We start from the raw sequence: 21,422 nt of genomic DNA, 5'->3' as shown, positions 1-21,422 counted from the left end.
TATCAAATAAAAATAATTTGGATGATCGAATTAATTTTACAAGAAAGACTTGTTTAGCCGTCAATATAAGAATAATAGGAAATATAATCTATTTTTCTTTTACAGACAAAACATATATTATTAGAGATAATTCAAGGAAAACTCAAAATTTATATACATAGAGGGAAAAAATTAATACTTACTCCGAAAAATAAAATAATAAAAATATACTTATACAAAGTTAAGACGGATGCAATTTTGTGGGTTCAAATATCAATCAGCTAACAAAATAGCTTCTTCTTTACTAACAAGTGATAATCATTTCCAAGACCTCAGAATAATAAAACGTAAGACTTCTCTTTTATCCAAAACACCATTAGAAAACACAATTCAATTTTTATGTAACCACAAATACCATACTATACTTACCTAAACAATTGATAAATATATCCCTTCTCTTTTACAAAACTAGTGAGAATCAAAGTCAACACGTAGTAAAATACCAGATTTAAGATGAAACTGAGCACATTAAAAATATATGAGTTGGAAGTTCCTCCAAATCATAACAGAAGCAATAAATTATATCATCAATTTGAACACCATGATCAATCAGCAAATATTTATAAGGAAGTGCATTCAATAACAATTGTTAAGAAAATGCCAAACACTTAAGAGAAACCTTTCCTCTCCATAGCCTTTGCAAGGCATTCGCCGTACACTGATCTACACTATTAGGACCACCAAAAAATTCAAATAGTTATGAATACGCAGATTGTACTGAATAACAATCTGAAGAATTTAGCCTCCATATTCATTTATCTTCTTGTAGTACCTTAATAGAAACTTCATCCACAAGCTTCAACAAAATATTAAAGCTTGAGATCTCATGTTGAAAGAGTCATTTTCTCCAATTAACATCCCAAATCCACATAGTGTCATCATGAAAATCATTCTCCAATGCACAAGATTCATCATTCTTCGCCACCGCAAATAATCACGGAAATGACTCACACAATTGCACTCCGCCTACCCACTTATCTCTTCAAAAAAGAGTGTGCAAACCTGCACCTACACTCCTATCCAACTTCTTATTCAGCCATGAATTCCCTTAATGAATAATCTCCAGCAAATTACACCACCACAAAGAACATTTATTGTGAACTGATGGACATTGAATAGAATAAGCTAATTTGCCATACCTAACTTTCAATACCTGCACCCACAATGAACTAGAACAATTAACACCTCACCACAACCATTTACTAAGAGCGCCCAATTAAATCACTGCACATTCCTAATGCCCAAGCCACCATTCTTTCGCGGTCTACAAACCATTTCTCATTTCACCTAGAGAATTTTAGATCTATCCTTAACACTATTCCATAAAAAATTATGTTGGATAATGACAATATCTTTTATTACTAACTTCGACGTCTTCAAAAAGGATAACAAATGCAATGACATAGAATTAAGAACAATATTAATCAAAGTCACCCTGCCTCCAATCGATAAATACCTATGCTTTCATGATGTCAATATCTTTTTAAAAGCCTTTAACACACCCTTCCATATACTAGGCTTCCTCGGATTAGTACCTAACTGTAACTGGAGATACTTTAATAGAAAACTAATAATCTTACAATATAAGAACTCCGCAGCCAAGTTTTCAAAGTCATAGCCAGTGTTAATCTCCAATACATAACTTTCATGAAAGTTAATTTTCATACTTAACATTAACTCAAAGTTACATAATATCTTTTCTGAGCCTTTTGGCTAAGATCAAGTGTAGGAAACATAATCTATCATCTATTGTTTTAATTAATTGTTAGGTAAGTTAATAAGACATAATAAATTTGTTCTATTTAAATACCTTTAACATGTTTACAAGTCCAATATTTTTTAAAAGTTAGGTCAGATTCCAAGAAAAATCAATTAAAAAAAATATTTAAATAAAATTTTCTTCATTCTTATTTCATTATTATTATTATTATTAATACATTTACAATAATCAATGTTATAATTAATATCCTTGTAGTTATAATTATTTAGATACTATCTTTTGTCAAATTTTTAAAATAATTTTTTATAAAACAATATATTATAAAAATTAATAAATAACATGAATTGAATTAACAATCTCTTCATGTATATTTGTTAATTTTTTAAAAGTTATTATGTATTAAAATATTTTTTGTACTTTAAATTTATTTTTAATAAAATATTAATATTTAACCAAAAAGCATAAATAATAAATTTGTATTAAAATTTATAATATTAATATATTAAATTATATAATTTTTATTTTTAATAAAATTTTATCATATATAAATTTTCATTGCATATTTTTTAACATATTAAAAATTTATTTTATATAATTATCATATTTTTATTTCTCAAAATATTTTATAATTATTCTATAATTATCACTATTTTCTTTATCATTTATATACCGTTTATATCATTTCCTATGTATAATTTATGAGTACATTTATATTATTTGGTATAATTTTAAACAACAGTGTTTTTTTAAGAGTTATTTTAAACTAAAATCCTTTTAATAGTTAATGATCTTTTTCATCATATTAAGTAATTTTTTAAATTAATATTAATTATATTTAATTTTTTTATTTATCTAATTTTATTCCTACAATAAAATATTTAGTATTAATGATTATAATATTTTGTATTCAAAAATATATTTTAATTTATTAATAATCGTAAATTACCCATGAAAATCAGTAGTTACAAAAATTAAAATACCAAAAGCATATCTTATTCTTCTCTAAAATAACCCTTGAAGGTCTAAAAGAGGAACGCTAAAATTAGGGAAAAACGAGGTCATTTCGGTAATTGGAAACCAGCACCCTCACCAACCAACGTATTCTGTTAGTCACCGCCGAAAACGTTCACCGCCAGAACTGCATGCCCATGGCAACGGTGTCATCCACCTCCATCGCTCTCGCCGGAACAACCGCCGTCAAACCTCTCTCACTACCCAAAATCAACCGTAGCAGAGTCACTAATTTCCACTCCCCAAAACCCCACCTCAACAGAATCCAAATTGCATTCACCACTTCAACTTCACCTTCACCTTCACCTTCTCCCCGTTCCCTTCCCCTCCTTCGCGTTTCTTCCAACGATGCTCACTTCAATTCCGCTTCCGAAGAGAACCAACAACAACAACAACAACAACCGAGTTTCACAGAGTTCATCACTTCCGAGAGAGTCAAAGTGGTGGCCATGCTCGCTCTCGCCCTCGCTCTCTGCAACGCCGATCGCGTCGTCATGTCCGTCGCCATCGTGCCGTTGTCGCTCGCCAATGGATGGACCCGCGCTTTTGCCGGAGTTGTTCAGGTGGGTCTTCATCTCTCTCATACTTGCACATGTACACCAAATGTTCGATGAATTGACTCTGGCAATTTAAAAAAAAGAAATTTTTTTGGGAATTGAAATGTGTTGGTTGTTGATTTGATGGTGCAGTCATCTTTCCTTTGGGGGTATTTGGCTTCGCCTATAGCTGGAGGGGTGTTGGTGGATAACTATGGTGGTAAGGTGGTGATGGCTTGGGGTGTGGCTTTGTGGTCACTCGCTACTTTTCTCACTCCTTGGGCTGCTGAGACCTCCCTTTTGGCTCTTCTTGCTGTTCGTGCTTTGCTTGGTGTCGCGGAAGGAGTTGCTCTTCCTTCCATGAATAACATGGTTGCTAGGTAACTTGACATCTATGAATTGCATGTAGTCCAAAAATGGATAAGTAGTAAGAATCTATGTTGTTTGTGCATCCAATGCTACGCATCCAAGAAGTATCTTCCATTTTTTTTATTTTTACTTTTTTTAATTTATTGACTAATGTGTTTGGGATACAGGGATCGTACTTTGAATAAGACTAAAATTATGTTTGTCTTAAATATGTCTGCCTTTATCTTTTCCTCTGTGTCCTTTAAGTTTTATTAAACAGTAGGTAATTGTGTAGAGCCAAGACTTCTTTTGAACAGGAATAATGATGCTTTTTATGAAATTGTGAGTGAGTGAAGTGAGGGATCTTGTGTTGAGCATTGCCATTTGATCATCACTTCGTGATGACGGTAAGATGTTGATGGTGTCCCAATTTTGGTTCTTCCATTTAGATGGTTTCCTCAAACTGAACGAGCAAGGGCTGTTGGAATCTCAATGGCTGGATTTCAGTTGGGATGTGCAATCGGGCTTACGCTCTCTCCCATTCTCATGTCGCAAGGTGGTATATTTGGTCCATTTGTGATTTTTGGGTTGTCTGGGTTTCTTTGGGTGTTGGTCTGGCTGTCTGCAACATCAAGCACTCCTGATCAGAGTCCTCAGATATCAAAATATGAGCTGGAATATATACTAAATAAAAGGCAAAAATCCTTTCCTGTGGAGGCAGCTAAACCCAAGAAAGTTAAAGTGATCCCTCCTTTCAGGCGCCTGCTTTCAAAGCTGCCAACATGGTCTCTAATCATTGCAAATGCCATGCATAGTTGGGTAATGCTTCACATTTATAGCATATGTTTAATTTTTTTTCTGGTGTTCTTACCTGAGTTGATAATTGTCATTTTTTATGCCCCAATTGGATTCAATTATCTTATGAGGAAATCTTCACCTTCTGTTCCTATTCACCAATAGAAAAACATAATAGATGGTCCTTAAATGTGGCTCAGGAGCCCCACATTTATATTATTATTCATGCAACAAATTCATGTTTGATGCCCTTTTTAACTTTTCCCTTATTTTGCAGGGTTTTTTTATTGTTCTTTCTTGGATGCCCATATACTTCAACTCAGTAAGGCTTTAATATTTAGTTGTGATTTTCAAATGTCAAGCAATTAAAATATTGAGAAATCAACTCATAAATCATGTATAAATGATTTTTCATTATAGGTGTATCATGTGGATCTCAGGCATGCAGCATGGTTTAGTGCTGTTCCATGGGCTGTGATGGCTATCATGAATTACCTTGCTGGCTTGTGGTCAGATATGATGATACAAAGTGGCACAAGTGTCACATTGACTCGTAAGATTGTGCAGGTATGTTGCATATATTAGAAAAGATAGGAGGGACATGTAATATTACCTCTAGATGGAGAGGGATTGTGAAATTGTCATGTAATACAAAGTGGTTTTACTTGCTGTTGGAGGCTTAAAGCAATGGGAATTAGGTGTTTGAAACATGAAAGCACGTGCTGGTGTATTTGAAATTGGATAATTTATTTTAAGTCTTTAGTATTAGACAATAAACAATGGCAGCATTTGATTCATGTAGCTGATCCCGACTAGTTGGAAAAAGCCTTAGTTGTTGTTGTGGTAGTTTTCTTTATTTTTCTCTATTTATATCACAACTTGGATTTGGCTTTTCTCACTGTATACCAGTTTTAGTGAATAATGCTTATGCTGAACTTTCACTGCAGTCCATTGGTTTTGTTGGTCCTGGACTTTGCCTCATTGGTTTAGCGACAGCAAAAAGCCCCATGATTGGTTCTGCTTGGCTTACATTAGCCTTTGGCCTGAAATCTTTCAGTCACTCGGGTTTTCTTGTGAATCTTCAGGTTTCTGACTTCAGTCATGTGTAACACAACTATATTTTTTTTATTAGAAACCCTCTCACTCTAATAGAATGTTCACTTTCTTTATCATTGCAGGAGATTGCACCACAATATTCTGGTGTTTTACATGGTATGCCTTTGTTCTTGAACTGGTTTGATTGATAGTTTATTTTCATCATAAATACATTTGAACTGGTTTTCAGCTTGTTTTATGTTATTTCTGTATGTGATTTGTGATAAGTGATAAAAGGTGAATTGGTTGCTAGGATTTTTGGTCTAGAGTTGGGTAATTGCTTTAACCATTGTAGGATATTGAAGTGCTTCTCTCTTGTGCTATTTAATCTATTGAAATACATTTGGGCAAGCTGCGCTGTAATGGTATATATAAAGCCCTTGGCAATGCCCTTCATTAAATTTCATTTAGCTTGAGTAAATACAAGACGTGGGAAGTTACCTGGTGGACCTGACTTTTAATATTCAATGGAACTTTTACTGCTTCTTATTGGCATAGAAGGGAAGAATTGACTGACATATGTACAAAATAAGATTTCTTGTAATAAGGCCTTCTTGATTACTTGTTCTAGGATTGTCAAATACTGCTGGAACATTGGCTGCTATAATTGGAACAGTTGGAGCTGGCTTTTTTGTTGAGCTAGTTGGTTCCTTCCCAGGATTTCTGTTGCTTACATCACTCCTTTACTTTCTTGCTGCTATTTTCTACTGCCTATTCTCTACTGGAGAAAGAGTGAATTTTGATGATCCTGGTGAGTATAAATTTACCGAATGTTTATCTTTCAACTTGCAAATTTGTTTAGAACTTTTTCCTGGCATACTGGTTTTGCTTTTATAGATACTTGGTGTTTTGTGCACGGTCTTGCAAACGCTGCTCGACAACTTTTGAAAAATTAACTCTCATGTATGTAGAGAACATATAAAGTAAGTGGAGTGATTTATTTTGAAAGAGTAACAAATATAGATTATTAGATCTTACATGAATCTATTAGATTTTCTCCTCTCACCTCTTATAATAGACACTCTCCTCTTTCTACATATGCTCTCTCTACGTGTATGGTTTACAGAACATTCTATGTCATGTTAAAATATATTTTTATGGGCTTGTATGTAATTCTCGTTATGGTAAATATTGGGACTCCTATTAATTAGTAAATTGCTGATGAAATACATCTCAAACTCTCTGGGCAGTTGGCTGACAGTGCTGGCACTACAGTGTAAAGTACAGTTCAATTTCTTGTATATGAAAGGTGATTAACTGAAGAATGACAGAGATGGTTTGCTTATATATCCTAACGGTAATGCCTATAAAAGAGGTACCAACGGTCTACCAGGTGTAAAATCTGTTCTGCACAGTTTGTTTATCACTTTTTTGCTTTCCCTTATTCATTAGGAGTCTCTGTTTTGGATGCATTTCGGGTTTCTAAGTTTTCTCGGGTGCAGTGTGTGTATTTTTAAAATGAAACAAGAAGAAAGGATCCGGTAATAAGGTTTCTTTGTTGTCCTTGCTGTTCATGGAATCCATTTGGTGTGTAGCACACTCTAGTCTAGCTCGAACATGCTTCTTCAGCCAACATCCTTGGCTTGGCAGAGTCACTGGCAAATGTCTCCGGTAATCGCTGGCTCAGTTATCAGTCACTTCCTTGTGAGTGTCAAAATTGAACATGGCAAGGTTATGTACAAATTTTATATTTATCTCTATTTTGATAGACACAAAATTTGAATGTAACTTCATATTCATGAAAAATATATTTCCTTATTATGACTTTGCTTCGGCTTCTTTCCTTCTAAATTTTGGCTGTACTTGAGTATAGATGGAAGTGGAAGTTTAGGAGTAAAATAAAATTGCTTGGGATTTAGTAAAGTTTAGATGAAAGAAAACTCGAATGTTTTAAAAATTATGTTTGATTATTGAGCCAATGGAATTTTTGATATATGGATTAATGATTCAATTTTAGTTAAATCCTGGTAAAATTGGTATGTGTATAATTTTGGACTCATAAAAATGCCATAAGTCAACCATAATTATTTTGAATTTCGAATAGTAATATGGATACTCTCTCCAAAGAGTATCCAAAAAATAAAAAATCGATCCAATTAGTCGCACGAATTTTACTTCTTATTTAGTGCGTTTGATTTGGTGTTCAGTGAAACGGTTTTTAATATAAATCTAATGATCTAGATTTTTGACGCACGAATTAAAAGTATTAATAGAAATCATTGTTTAAGAGTTTTTAACTGTGAGGAGAAGTTTTGATAGACCTTCTAAAATTTTTTAAATTAAAAAATTTTATTTTATTACAAAATTTATGTACACATCGACAAATTTTATTGATGTTGTTTATCAATAAAAATTCGAATTTTACTTCGATAATATGCGATAACATTAAAAATGATTTTTACTGATATAAAATTCTAATTTTAATTACTCAATAACATTAATAATATTTATAAAATACTAAATATATTTTCTCTTTTTTTAACTCTCTTTCTCCTTTCTTTTCCTTATGTCTTAAATTATTATTATTATTTTTAACTCTTAAATGTCTTTAAATAAAAATTAATTTAACTTTATGGTAATCGATCATATTTCACTTTAAGTTTTGCCTTTAAAAATAAAAAGTAAAAATTTGTAACAAATTCTTAATAAAAATGGAAAGATTTTCAAACATATAGATATATTAAAACTTAATAGGTAAGAAATTGAGAAACATCAATAATACTAAACATGTTTAATAGAAACTGATTTTCTTATTCCTAGAGCAAGGAAGCAATTTTACCCTACATTTAATTTTGTATTTTCTGTTTGTAGAATGAAAGTATGGATGTTTAAAAAAATTAAGTACAAAATTTTTAAGTATTTTTTTATGTTATTTTTCATTAAAATTATACTTTAATAAAATGTTCACATTTAGCATATGTTTGATATTACATTCTCTAACAGTAAATATGCTTTAGTTTTTACGTAATCGTGAATAATTTATGCGTTCAAAACATGTATAAAGTCATAATCAATGTGAATTTAAACATGTACTTAATGTTATCATCAAGTGTAATTCTAATTTCAATTAAAAATAATATAAATATATTTAAGGAATTATTCTTAATTTTTGTTTTTTAAAAAAGTAAAAATGGTTAAAAATGTCATAAGTGAAACATTTTTTAGAGCATGTCTGAATTTATGTTTAAATATGTGTATTTCAATATAATTAATTATAATTTTTATATTGAATGTATGTTTACAAATTTTTTTTATGTGTTAAAAACATGTTGAAATATGTTTGATATAAACATTTTTTACGCCAAATTTTAGGTCTTCTTGATAGTGTATGTATTCACATAAAAGTTAATTTATATAAAACTTAAAAGTAAAATAAATCAATATAATTTCCAAAATTTAAAAATATAAAAAATAATTTTATGACGTTTTTAAAAACTAAAATTTACTGAAATTGTACTTTCATATTAAATTTTCATATGATTTTATTGAGTAAAATGTTTTTTTAATAGATGATAAATAAATAAATAATATTTTATCAACATTTATGATTGTTCATGAAAAATGAAAAATATAAAATTTTCAATTAAAAATATATAAATGAAATTTAAATTAAAAAAGAGATTTATGTTTTATTTTAGGAACTACTATGCTACAAAACAAAAATGGCAAAGCCATCAAAGTTGCCAGTCACGGGTTCCCAAAGACAATTGAAACCCTGATCTGATCTAGTTACATAAAACAATGTGAACCGTCCAAACATTTCCATCAACGATTGAAAATAATCCCTACAACATGCCACGGATCCTGACATATACCGTCGATTAATCATAACTCAACGGCTTCGATTAAACAGAAACACTCAGATTCATAAGCCCACTCTTCCCGCTCCAAATAAATACCCCATTCCCTTCCCTCTTTCAATCATCGAAAACCCTAATTCCCAAATTCACTCTCTGGTCAAATATTCAGTTCAATTCAAAGTCGGTGAAAATGTCGGGCCGCGGAAAGGGAGGCAAGGGTTTGGGAAAGGGAGGAGCGAAGAGGCATCGGAAGGTTCTTCGCGATAACATTCAAGGTATCACGAAACCTGCGATTCGAAGGTTGGCAAGAAGAGGTGGTGTGAAGAGAATTAGCGGGTTGATCTATGAAGAAACAAGAGGCGTTCTCAAGATATTCCTTGAAAACGTGATTCGCGATGCGGTGACGTACACGGAGCATGCTAGGAGAAAGACAGTTACCGCCATGGACGTGGTTTACGCTCTCAAGAGGCAGGGAAGGACTCTCTATGGGTTTGGAGGCTAAGAAATTTTTGGTTTTGGGCCTCTTTCTCAGATGCCCATGTGGTGGGCTTTGGGGTTTTGATTGGGGGTATGTGTAAATGGAAGAAATTTGTGTTCCTGATGATGGTTTATTTTTGAATCGTTATGTCATGTACTCAGATTATCTTGTGCTCTGTAATGCAATGATACTCAAGTTTCTTCTATGGTCCTTAGAAGTTGTTCATAAATGTTATGCAGTTTGTGTTCTTTCATGTTTTTGGTTACTTGTTTCCTGCGAGGTTGATTTGGCTGCTATAGCAATAGCTTTTGCCATTGTTACAAGTTATGTGACCAATCTCGTTATAAGAAGCGTTTGCATTTGTGGATGTTGTTGTTGACATTATGAGTAAATAACACTTCCATTGTGTTAATTTCATTTCACAGTGAAGACTGTTTTTGAACTTACTTTGTTGATATTTTTCATTACCTGATAGTCTCTTACTTTTTGGATTTTACTGTGGATTAGTGTGCTTTTTGCTTTGTCCTTCAAATTAAGGATTCGGGAGAATAATTTTGAATGGAATGTATTTTTCTTAGAACACAGTCAAAGTGGCTACTATGTTTCATTATGAGGTAAAAATGATATATACTTAAATATATGAAGTTCTAAGAACTGCACAAATGTGAAGCCTAAAAATTGTTAACGGTGATTTTTAAATAAAATATGAGAATTTAAAAATTATTAATAATATTTTGAAATATTGTATTTTTATAAGTTTTTCAAATTCTATATTTTGGTATAATTGATTTCTCTCGTTACGATCTATGTTCAATGTATTTGACGGACTAAAATTTATATAGAATATAAAATTATTAAGACTAAAAATTGTTAAATTATAAGGATAAAACAAACTTTGTTAAATACAAAGATGAAAATTTAAATTAAAGATAAATTATAATAATAAAATTTATATATATAAGTTTAGCTTTTAAATGCACCTACTCTTATTTCTTCTACTCTCACAGAGGATTAATATTTTTAACTACTATATATAATCAATTATAAATAAAGTGTTTTAAATCTTTCTTAAACTTAACATCAACTAATTTTGTATAAAAGACCAAATAATTTGAATATCCTATTATGCCTGATTAGAAAAAATATTTTGGCAAAAATATAATATATAATTAAATTTAACAATCATTTTAAATTGTTCTTGTTATGTTGTCGAAGCACTACAATCCGAGCTCCTGACAAGACATTAGTGCATTTGTGCATATTCAAAGACGTTTTATTATACTTTAACGTGATTTTTTTTTTATATAAAACTTCATTTTAAGTAAAAACAAAAAAGGACTTTCCATTAATCTAACCATAATTTATAAATATTAAAATATAAATTTAGTTTGTGTAACACAATTTTAGTTTGGCCTACATAGATTTTTTTTAAAAAAAATTTAATCTAGCAAAATCTTTTAAAAATAATTTTCAACATTAGGCTCTGTCATAACGTAGTTTTCACTTTGTTGATTTTTGCAGTTATACTTTTTTTTGTGTCAAATTATATATTAATCCTGTGTTATGCATTATCAACTTGATCATAAAAAATATTTTATAATAGTTCGTGATTTTCTATTACAAAGTTAGGAACCAGATGAAAAAATATTATACTGATAAAAAACTAAATTAAAATCATGAAACACGTATAAGAATTAAATAAAAAAATTTATGATGATATTATAAATATTCCCTAAACATTATTGAATGGGATCCACGATGACAGACCCTCACATGTGTAATGAATTACTGATTGAATGTCTAACTTTCACAATTACTGACCCACTCATTTATTGGATGCTTGGGAGTCTTTGGCTACAAAGTTGGCCTTTGGGTATTAATATAAAACTTCTTTATATTACAATCAATAAATGCTAATTAAACTCAAATGAAAATACAATTCATTTTATTGAGGGAAAAATTAACAAGTTTTAGTGCGTGTAATTGATAGGGGAAAGAAATAAAACATATCATCCTTTACAAACAGACCAATACACAATTTTCAATTTTCAATAAATTATAACTATTAGAAAAAAGCTAAATTCATTGATTGAAAATCATATTTCATTTAAAAAATCCAATTGGAAAAATAAAGAGCCTTTTATATTACAAGTTTGCAGTGTGACTCAATACCATTGGGCAAAAAACCACGTTGGGACTAAGGCCGGCCAATTTGCTTAGTTTAACTCTAGTGAGTTATTGACTTGGTATCAACAACAACAACAGAAATTCACCTAAAAGAAATCCTTTGACCTGGTTTGATTTTACTTTTATTTTTGAGCCCATCCTTTTACGTGGTTGGAAGTGAATGGTTACAAGAATTTTGGTATGATTTTGACTTTTAAAATGTTAACTTAAAAAGGGAAAGCTACTAGTGCTGGCAACTTTTTTGCATTGGACTGAAACAAAACTTGAGTGAAGAAATGGTCATAGATAAATAAATTATGAAGGGAAGAAAATAACACACAAGATGGAAGCATATGAGACCTTCCCTTTTATACTTTAGCTACAAGAAATGATCGGGACTTTGAATATCTTTAGCTTCTCCAAATGAAGAAAACACCACCCCCAAATTTGCATCAATCTAGCCAAAGAAAGCACAATGCTAATCTCCAGCTCCAGCATCTTGGTAGCCAAAGACAACACAATCCTAAGACTAATTCAGCTCTGAAATCTTTCAAGCATGCTGTCAAGAAATGTGCAGCTGCTTTTTCATTGATTCTCTCTGGCAAAAGAAAAACAGCCTCAAATGTTGTTGCAAGTGTTAATAGTAAGAATACATCCAAAGTCAGAGGGGTGGTATCATGTAAGTATGACGAAAAGAAATAATCTTTTGCTTTTTGGGTGGTTTGAAATGATTTTATTGTGCTTGTTCATGGTCAACTCTTTATCTAAACTTGGATTCAGATCATGGGAGGGATACTTTATGTGTGGCAAAAAATGTTTGGATGCTAAGTTAGTTCATTATGAGGTGATGAATGCTTTTGTAGTATTCTTCTAAGAGATTTTCTGAAATTGAGCTAGTTTATACCACAATTTGCAGCTTCAACTGATTTATCATCTGAGAGTAACACCAAGAATTCATCAAAATGGAAGTTTTCTTATTCCTATGCATCATCTAGTACTGCAAGTGGACAACTTGGAATTGGGAGCTTCTCCTTTGAGGAAATTTACAAGTCAACTGCAAAATTCTCTCAAGATAATCAAATTGGAGAAGGTGGCTTTGGAACAGTCTATAAGGGAAAGCTTAATGATGGATCTCTTGTCGCCGTGAAGCGTGCCAAAAAGGTATAGCATGATCTTCATCTTTTGACTGTTTCCCGTCTCTATAACTTGTTCAATTGTGCCGAATATGATAAAAGTGAAGCATATTCATTAGATACTAAGTTTTTACAAGCATAGATCACTAGAGTGCCATTATTTTTTTCTCCTTTTTGGGATCTTCTATTGGGCCTAATGAAGTTTCTTGGCAGGAAGTAATACACAATCACTTACATGAGTTCAAGAATGAGATATACACCTTATCACAGATTGAGCACAGGAATCTTGTAAGGCTATATGGATATTTGGAGCATGAAGATGAGAAGATTATTGTCGTTGAATACGTTGGTAACGGTACACTTCGAGAACATCTCGATGGTAAGTCGTGATTTGTCACCATATATGACGTAGAAAAGGAAATTATTTGGATTTTACACACTGCCGAATGAAATGCATGATCATTATCTGGTCTCTTCTAAGCTTAGGAAGAAGAGCCAATTATACATAGCTCAAGGAAGATGGTAATTGTTGGATGAAAATGAAATATCATTGTACCAAGAAGTCTATTCAATTTGCCCAGAAGACTTGGATCAACTCAAAAGGAAATGCATTTAGAAAGTGATCCTTTACGAAATCAGGAGCACCTCTTTGCATTAATCATACATAAACTTGTGCATTGTATATATTATTCAATAGTGCAATACTTAGATACTACAATGACTTTATAATGTAGAGCAATTGTAACCTGATGAGTCAATTATTGATGCAGGTATTCGAGGAGATGGACTAGAAATTGGTGAGCGTCTAGATGTAGCAATTGATGTGGCTCATGCAATAACCTACCTTCATATGTACACAAGTATGTTCACAGAACTAAATTAGAAAAGGAACAGATGTGTACAATATATCTGAATTCTGTATAATTGTAATGTATGTACTAGTACTCACAGGGAAGGGTACTATTTGCAATGTGTTCAAGTAACCTTACAATGTCATATTTTGCTTACTGAACAGATAATCCAATTATCCATAGAGACATCAAAGCATCAAACATCCTAATCACTGAGAATCTAAGGGCCAAAGTGGCAGATTTTGGTTTTGCTAGGTTGTCTGATGATCCTACTGCAACCCATATTTCAACTCAAGTTAAAGGAACTGCTGGATATATGGATCCTGAGTACCTTAAAACATATCAACTCACTGAAAAGAGTGATGTTTATTCCTTTGGTATACTGCTTGTGGAAATGATGACAGGACGACATCCAATAGAACCAAAGAGACCCCTTGATGAGAGAGTGACAATCAGATGGGTAAGTATGTTTAATCCCCCAAATGCATTACAAAATAACTAAAATACTATTTGTACTAAATGAACATATCACTTTAGAAGTTGTAATTATTTCAACTATTTGTTAAATAGTTTTGTTAGAACTGGTTTTAAAAACATAAAAGTAACAAGTTTTTAAGCAAATACTAAGGACATTAGTTAAAGAATAATTTTTTTAAAAAAATATATCAAAAAATATTATGAATGCATCTCTTTCCATGATTTTTAAAGATTATAACGTGATTGTTCATAATTTTTTTTAATTTTCAAATTCTTAATTAATATTCTAAGTAAGACTCAAGTTTTTATTAAGGAAAAAAACATTTCTTATATTTTTTAATTTATGTAATAAAAATGTAATTTTTAATAGAATTTTAATACTTTTAGATATTTAAAAATAACCCTTAAGACTGATATTATTATTTTCTTTTATGAATAAATTTCATTCATTATTCAAAAAGTACAAAGTTAATTTGGTGAGGGAATGTATCTAGTTTGAATGTATTTTTAATATGAGCATGAAAAGAGTAAGTTTCGTATGATCAATCATACGTGAAATGGTTAAAATTAAAATGTCACATAATTTTATATTTTAACCATGTCCATTCATTATAAAGAATCAAGGTAATTCCGAGCATGCACATTGCACTTGTTGGATTATTCAAAAAAGGACATATCGCAGGTAGCTTGATATTTGGTTTCCTCCAAGTTTAAAAGATGTAGCAGTATGTTAACTAATATTTTTAAGTGTTCAATCAATAAATGCCTATATCATTGGAAATAAATCTGGGTGCAAGATAAGTCAAATTCAGTTTCTTTGTTCAAGGAAAATTTGTATGGAAGATATATCAGCATTTTTTATGAACCAAGAACCAAAATGAGATCCGGTCTTCCTTGATAAATGGAGTCCACAGTGCTATGATTTTGGTTAGTTTTATGAGAATAAATAAATTGTGCAGATAAATAACTTGATAAGTAATCCAATGCACAGCATACCTTATTTTCTGTACCTTTTAATGATAATGAAATAACAATGAAACTGGTAGAAGATGCACTCCAAAAATGGTTGTTGATTAGGCAAATATAATTTGCATGTATGCAGGCAATGAAGATGTTGAAACGAGGGGATGCTGTATTTGCCATGGACCCAAGACTGAGAAGAAATCCAGCCTCCATAAAGGCAGTGAAAAAGGTTCTCAAGCTAGCTCTACTATGCGTTGCACCTTTGAGACAATCACGGCCACCTATGAAGAATTGTGCAGAGGTTCTTTGGGACATTCGTAAAAGTTTTAAGGATGAATCCATGTCTGATCCTCCTTCTCTTCCTTCTCACCATTCTGCAGATTTTCCTCAAAGAGAAAAGAATAAGAATATGTTGTTTGGTATTAAAGATGATGACAGCTATAAATTTGTCTCAGTACCTAATCACATTCATTCATAAAATTTGTTCATTTTTTGTTCAGGTTGTCAACACCTAGTAAGTTCTGGTGTATGCCAGATTGGCTTCAATGTGACTTTAGCTTTGATACCCCTATGATTATATATTCTATTTGATTGTTATACCATATCAGATCTTTAGACTGATGAAAAAAGCTTTTGATTGTTGGGAAATGCAAGCCAAAAATTTATTAAAAATCACAAAAGCTATGTGGGTTTCATTTTGAATTTAACGATTTTTTATCATACTCTCTGTAGTTTTTAGTAAATTTTAACAAATAACTAAAAACTGTGTTAGAAAGTATATTCTTATCAATCCTCTTAATTATTTAATGCAATTTATATGCAACAATCTGGCAATAAGAGTCAAGAGAGGAAAAGGGGTAGAAACTTGAAAGAAGCTAGATTGGAAAAGGTAAAATTAAAAAAGAATTAAAGAAAACTTTCTTAATCCTATACGCAATCTACATCATGAAGTTCTTGCTGTGGCATAAGATCCTGCTTCCTAGTCTACCTTATTTGAGAAAGATATGTCGAAGTGTGGTAACTTGCAACATAATATAAATATTTGAAGACCTTTCTATCAATTGCTTTTACCAAACCACAACCCTTTGTCTATTGTCGCTGCTTTCTATTGAAAGTTGGCAAACCTAAATTCTTTGATCCCTTTCCTCACATGACTCTTGTCTAACATTCTCTTCTCTAAACATACTTCAACCCCCCGCCTCCCTCTCTGTCGTCATAGGTAGAAACAGTGCAATCTCTCTTATCCTCTTTTGATATGCCTGTACAATCAACACCCTATTTTGTCTAGTTATTTCTCTTTTTCTGTCTTGCCTATTTCTTCTATTCTTGAGCTTCATAGGAACACTGCTTGAAATTGTAAGTGTTAATAATTTATCAAACAGGTGCTTTATGTTATTAATAATCTTGAATGACAAGTAAATGTTTATTATTGTGAACAATTGCAGAAATCCATGTTCATTAACACACACTTCAGTTAGCTGAAAATTGTGATGATCATGACTAGCTACTCATGACAACGACTCAGAAAAATTAACAGAGAATAGCATAAAAATGGATTACAAAAAAAATCTCCCTGAAGATATCAATCCTTGTATCCTGATTTCAAATGACCAGGACTTCCAATTACTTTGAAAAGCAATTGTCTTCACAATAGAAGTAATACATCCACCAGAATGAAAAAATTACAACTAACTTTACAATCCTGCTACCTCTTTGCCCCCAACTATTATCTCTATCACTCAATTTTGTATGCATAGAGAATGAGGCAGAACTCAAAGGTAGCAATATTCATAGTTGAATAATAGCCGACACTGCCATCATCACTATCACAGCCTTCAACAGCACTGCCTTCTTTTTCACTCTCAGCTTCTGGAGGCCCAGGCTTGAAGATGAACAGGCCAGGCCCTGACCCAGACCCACTAAACAACCAATCATGCACGTCCCAAAACACTTGCACAGGTTGCTTGTTAACCATAACAGTTTGGTTCCCTCTGAATTTCCATTGCAAGTTCTTGACATGAATCAACACAATTCCATCAATGCTAATCCACATCTCAGGGTCATTAGGCCCCGCAGTTGAACTATCCACGACAATCTCACTATCCTTTCTCTTCTCATCAAACCTGGCCTTGGTAGAGAAACTTTTCTTGGCAAACACGTTTTCTTTCTTGACCAACAACATGGCCTCAACAAGGGCAGGTCTAGATTTTGTTCTCTTGTATGCTTTCTTCTTGTAATCTCCCAACAACATCACAACCTCTTCATCAGACACTAAGGCTACATAGTAATCGCTGCTCGGCTCAGGGCTGCCGGCGAATTTAGCCGACCGGAGATCCCAATAGAGCTCGACCTGGCTGCCATCAACCTCAAAGGTTTTGTACCCTTTTTTGCTCCAAAAGTGCCAAGGCTTCACATCAACCTTGCAGTTATATTGTAACTCACCTCCTACACTATCAACCGTGATATGTAAGGAATGGTTCATAAGATTTTTGCACCACAAAATTGACACATTTCGCCAAAAGCCTGCAACATTGGCTTGGTAGAAACACGTGACCGTACTGTGTGTAACTTTGCAAGGCAAAGGCTCCTCTGTGATTCTCTCTGCTGAAGATGATCCTTGACTTGATGACACTGGTTGTGCTCTAAAGGAACGATGGAAAGCCATTATGTTCTATAAAAAGGACTCAAATTTCAAACCCCTTTTGCATCAAATGAAGAAAAACAAAATTTTCATGTTGGTTTCTTATTTCATTTTCATCCTTTAGACGCTGAATGAAAAACATGGGGCAAATGTGGGCCTCATCTTGAATGGTTGTGTGGGAAATGAATGAACTGTTGGTAACCCTTTGAACAAGAAATCAAAATTAGTGGAAGGATTCAACACTATGAAACACGGGGAATTTTACACAAAGAAAATGATGCTATGTCCTATGACTGAGACGAGGTTTGGCAGCAATGTCAACGTGCGATGTTGATATTTCAGAGGAAATTTGATTTTGGCTGAGTTTTTGGGCTGAGAAAGGGAAATGGTAAGAGAGAATCGGTTAGAAAGTTTGTTTCTTTTTTCTTCCTTTTGGAGGAAATGTCTCCATCTAGAGGCTGGAAACAAGATGTGCCCGAAAGACTAGGAACAGAAGGAATGTCGTATCGAACCATGTTTTTCCCCAAGACTCTTTTAACTGTTACATTACAGGTGGAGACAAAAACAAAAAAACAAGGTTTGTTAATTATAATACTTGGTCCTACGTTAGTCAACAGACAACAGCTATTATGTTACATAATACTTCCGTTAAGAAAATTTTCTTCACTTTTAAAATATGTAATATTGATTAGTTGTTCATTATCATATTATTATAAAGTCATTTTATAATCACATCCTTTTAATATTATGGCATGTAATTGAATTAATGAGTAAAATTATTTTTTAGCAAGCCTATAAGTATTACGTTTAAGGGTGAGTCTTACAGCAATGAAAAGATAGAACTCTCTCTGTGTTTTTTTTTTTTTAAGGAAAACGCGAATCTCAACACGAGAGTTGAGTTTAATAAACTAATGATATGATATTTTATTAAAAAATTTATTATAATTTGTATCTTCAATGTAAAAACTGAGTGGGTTTCTTAGTTTTTTTAATTTTTCCAACCTTTCAAGTTTTAATTTTTAAATTTTTACTTTTTTTTCTTAAATTTTAAATAAATATCCATAAGAAGTATACTAATTTTTGATAAATAAAAAAAATACAATTTTATTATTTATATACATATAGTAATTTTAACTAAAAAATAATATACATTCAATTTTTATAAATTATTATTTTTACTTACTTATAAATGTTATCATCTTTAATTTTTAACATATAATATTTAAATTCCTATCTTAATTTCTTTCATGTTATAAAAATGTCTTAGTCAATAAGAAATTAAATAATAAAAAATGATGTAACAACTTTAGTAAGAGTTTTTATACCATATATAAATAGATAAATAGACATTTGGATGGAACATAATTAAAATATTTTGAACAAGTTTATAAGCTAATCGAATAACCTAGAAATTAACCTATTTGATATGTCAAACACACTCCAATTGTCCAACAACTTATATAATATTTTAGGGAAATAATGCTTTAGTTAGGGTGTGAAATAGACAATTTAAATAAATTTTAAATTATGCTATAATAAATGTGTTAAAATTAAATGATTAAATAGTTTATGACTCATATAAAATGTATTAAAAAAAGTTTATTCATGGTCTATTTGATATAAACCATTCATTAGTCATTTTTAATAGATAGATGATTAAAAGTAGTGCTAATTACTTATAATTTTTAAAAAGAAATCCACCTGTTAAAAATAATAATAGTTAAGGATGCTTGTAAGTATTGCTAATTAATTTCATTTTAATGGACGTGTCATTTTCTATAGATGCTTTATTATGCTGACTCAATCCCTTAAGAAATATATTGGATGTCAATTAACCATTGCGATAGATTGTTACTTTGTTCGTGAGAAATTTATTAGGGACTTAAATATTGTACTCTGTAATTGAAGAAAGCTGGAAATAAAAAATTGACCTAGATTATCCCACCATTTAATTATTTTGGTTCTTTAAAAAAAAATAAAAGATTAAATTGGACAATGTTTATTGGAAATTCAGTGTCATCACTAGTTTGTCATCAAAGAATATCAGCTACCTATAATAAAAAAAACTAAGGAACCTAAGTTTTCTATTAAACGTAAATCTAAACATGCTGTAAGAGACTAGGACCTCTTAACTTGAATAATAACTTGAAAAAAATACAGTCCAAATGCACACAGTCATTTTTACCATGAGCCAAAATTTACCTTATGATAAATTATGAATAATAGATTATAATGATCGAATTCTTGAAACTTGATCATGAAGACTATATTACAATGTCAAAATATTGTTTCAAATAGACACTATTGTAATTCTTGAGGGCTTCAACTTTAGTCTTCCCTTTTCAAGCAGATAAATTTTTGTATGGTCTTTGACCATGTATTTTTACATGTTGCAATTGTCTTATATGTCAAAATTTTACTATTTATAATATATATATATATATATACATAATTAGCCTTTGATTTTAAAAATTCTCGCATAAGTAAACTTCATTGTTAAGTTTGGTTGGCTATATTTGTAGTCTATATAATAATAAATACATCCCAAAGTTAATCAATGGCCTATATTAAGGCTTATGGCCCTATTTTATTCTATCTTGTGAGTTTTTTTATAAGGAATTAATTTAACGGAAGTCAACTACAAATATAATAAAATAAGAGCTTATAAAAGTTAAAATAATTTTTACTTTATAATTTATTTATTTATTTATTTATGGTGAAACTCAAATTTAAAATGGTATTAAATCACCTTACACATCAACTACATATATGGCGAGGGAGAGATCCTATAGAATCCAAAATTTTAACTACAGAAGATGTGATCCTATGCCTCTATTTTTCAGGATTCGACGGAGAGTGGTTCTTGAGATCTTTCCCAGCATGTGTAGTTACCTAAACTTCTACTTCACTGCTTCCTATTATGTTATATATTATCCTTTGGTTTTTTATTTCATGAGTTGAATGTTTCCTTTCACAACCATATCTTGCAAAGTTGCAAATAATAAACAATAGTTAACAAATCTCTTTTGGCTAAAATTGCATCTTATTATGTGTATAAACAAAAATTAAAAACAATCATGCCAAAGATTATTAGAGTTGATTGGATTAGGTTGTTATTTCATGTAACCAATATGATGTATTATTTTTATTATGCCTTAACAAGTTTTGCTCATATTAAGGTCGTAAGATTTGAAGCTTTTTTGGTTAGTATTTAATTTTTAAAACATTAGTATTTATTGTCAACATTTATTTGTTAAATTTTGAGTTAACTAATTTTAATTGAAGAGTGTCACATGTCAAGTACTTAACATATATTTGCCTTAATAGATCTTGCTCTTATATGGTCATTAAAGTTTATAATTTGTATCA

The 21,422-nt window shown here is 31.2% G+C and overlaps 4 protein-coding genes across 5 annotated transcripts; 3 read left to right on the top strand and 1 right to left on the bottom strand.

Moving 5' to 3' along the window:
- The first annotated feature begins 2,792 nt into the window (after positions 1 to 2,792).
- Positions 2,793 to 7,501, top strand: LOC113846708 (probable anion transporter 4, chloroplastic). Its single transcript, XM_027475270.1, has 9 exons — positions 2,793 to 3,333; positions 3,460 to 3,686; positions 4,104 to 4,473; positions 4,727 to 4,771; positions 4,870 to 5,016; positions 5,397 to 5,534; positions 5,628 to 5,661; positions 6,116 to 6,295; positions 6,735 to 7,501. The coding sequence occupies exons 1-9, from the start codon at positions 2,902 to 2,904 to the stop codon at positions 6,740 to 6,742; spliced, it is 1,581 nt and encodes a 526-aa protein (XP_027331071.1). The 5' UTR covers positions 2,793 to 2,901; the 3' UTR covers positions 6,743 to 7,501.
- A 1,970-nt stretch (positions 7,502 to 9,471) lies between these two features.
- Positions 9,472 to 10,057, top strand: LOC113847951 (histone H4). The gene has a single exon (XM_027477286.1). It carries the CDS (start codon positions 9,535 to 9,537, stop codon positions 9,844 to 9,846), a length of 312 nt encoding a protein of 103 aa, XP_027333087.1. The 5' UTR covers positions 9,472 to 9,534; the 3' UTR covers positions 9,847 to 10,057.
- A 2,194-nt stretch (positions 10,058 to 12,251) lies between these two features.
- LOC113847539 (calmodulin-binding receptor-like cytoplasmic kinase 1) lies at positions 12,252 to 15,890 on the top strand. Of its 2 annotated transcripts, XM_027476711.1 has the most exons (7): positions 12,252 to 12,667; positions 12,905 to 13,149; positions 13,335 to 13,500; positions 13,892 to 13,981; positions 14,137 to 14,432; positions 15,067 to 15,131; positions 15,552 to 15,611. In XM_027476711.1, exons 1-7 carry the CDS (start codon positions 12,412 to 12,414, stop codon positions 15,556 to 15,558), a joined length of 1,125 nt encoding a protein of 374 aa, XP_027332512.1. In that variant the 5' UTR covers positions 12,252 to 12,411; the 3' UTR covers positions 15,559 to 15,611. The 2 variants fall into 2 exon arrangements, with proteins under 2 accessions (XP_027332512.1, XP_027332511.1); XM_027476710.1 differs by lacking the exon at positions 15,067 to 15,131 and having other exon boundaries at positions 15,552 to 15,890.
- Positions 15,891 to 17,147: 1,257 nt separating this feature from the next.
- LOC113874407 lies at positions 17,148 to 18,077 on the bottom strand. Its single transcript, XM_027512628.1, has one exon. The coding sequence runs from the start codon at positions 18,075 to 18,077 to the stop codon at positions 17,148 to 17,150; it is 930 nt and encodes a 309-aa protein (XP_027368429.1).
- Between the last annotated feature and the right edge of the window lie 3,345 nt (positions 18,078 to 21,422).

This window comes from Abrus precatorius, unplaced genomic scaffold, assembly GCF_003935025.1.
Source record: "Abrus precatorius isolate BTA unplaced genomic scaffold, Abrus_2018 Scaffold8, whole genome shotgun sequence".
In the NCBI taxonomy this organism is placed as follows: Eukaryota; Viridiplantae; Streptophyta; class Magnoliopsida; order Fabales; family Fabaceae; genus Abrus; species Abrus precatorius.
The sequence above is the reverse complement of the archived record's forward strand: the minus strand, read 5'-3'. Positions and strand labels throughout refer to the sequence as shown.

Excerpts from the sequence above, each read along its gene's own strand:
- LOC113847539 (XM_027476710.1), top strand. The coding sequence starts at position 12,412 with ATGAAGAAAACACCACCCCCAAATTTGCATCAATCTAGCCAAAGAAAG. Across the intron at positions 12,668-12,904 it reads AGTCAGAGGGGTGGTATCAT|CTTCAACTGATTTATCATCT; the intron begins GTAAGTATGACG and ends CACAATTTGCAG. Across the intron at positions 13,501-13,891 it reads ACTTCGAGAACATCTCGATG|GTATTCGAGGAGATGGACTA; the intron begins GTAAGTCGTGAT and ends TTATTGATGCAG.
- LOC113874407 (XM_027512628.1), bottom strand. The coding sequence starts at position 18,077 with ATGGCTTTCCATCGTTCCTTTAGAGCACAACCAGTGTCATCAAGTCAA.
- LOC113846708 (XM_027475270.1), top strand. The coding sequence starts at position 2,902 with ATGCCCATGGCAACGGTGTCATCCACCTCCATCGCTCTCGCCGGAACA. Across the intron at positions 5,017-5,396 it reads TGACTCGTAAGATTGTGCAG|TCCATTGGTTTTGTTGGTCC; the intron begins GTATGTTGCATA and ends CTTTCACTGCAG. Across the intron at positions 5,662-6,115 it reads ATATTCTGGTGTTTTACATG|GATTGTCAAATACTGCTGGA; the intron begins GTATGCCTTTGT and ends TACTTGTTCTAG.
- LOC113847951 (XM_027477286.1), top strand. The coding sequence starts at position 9,535 with ATGTCGGGCCGCGGAAAGGGAGGCAAGGGTTTGGGAAAGGGAGGAGCG.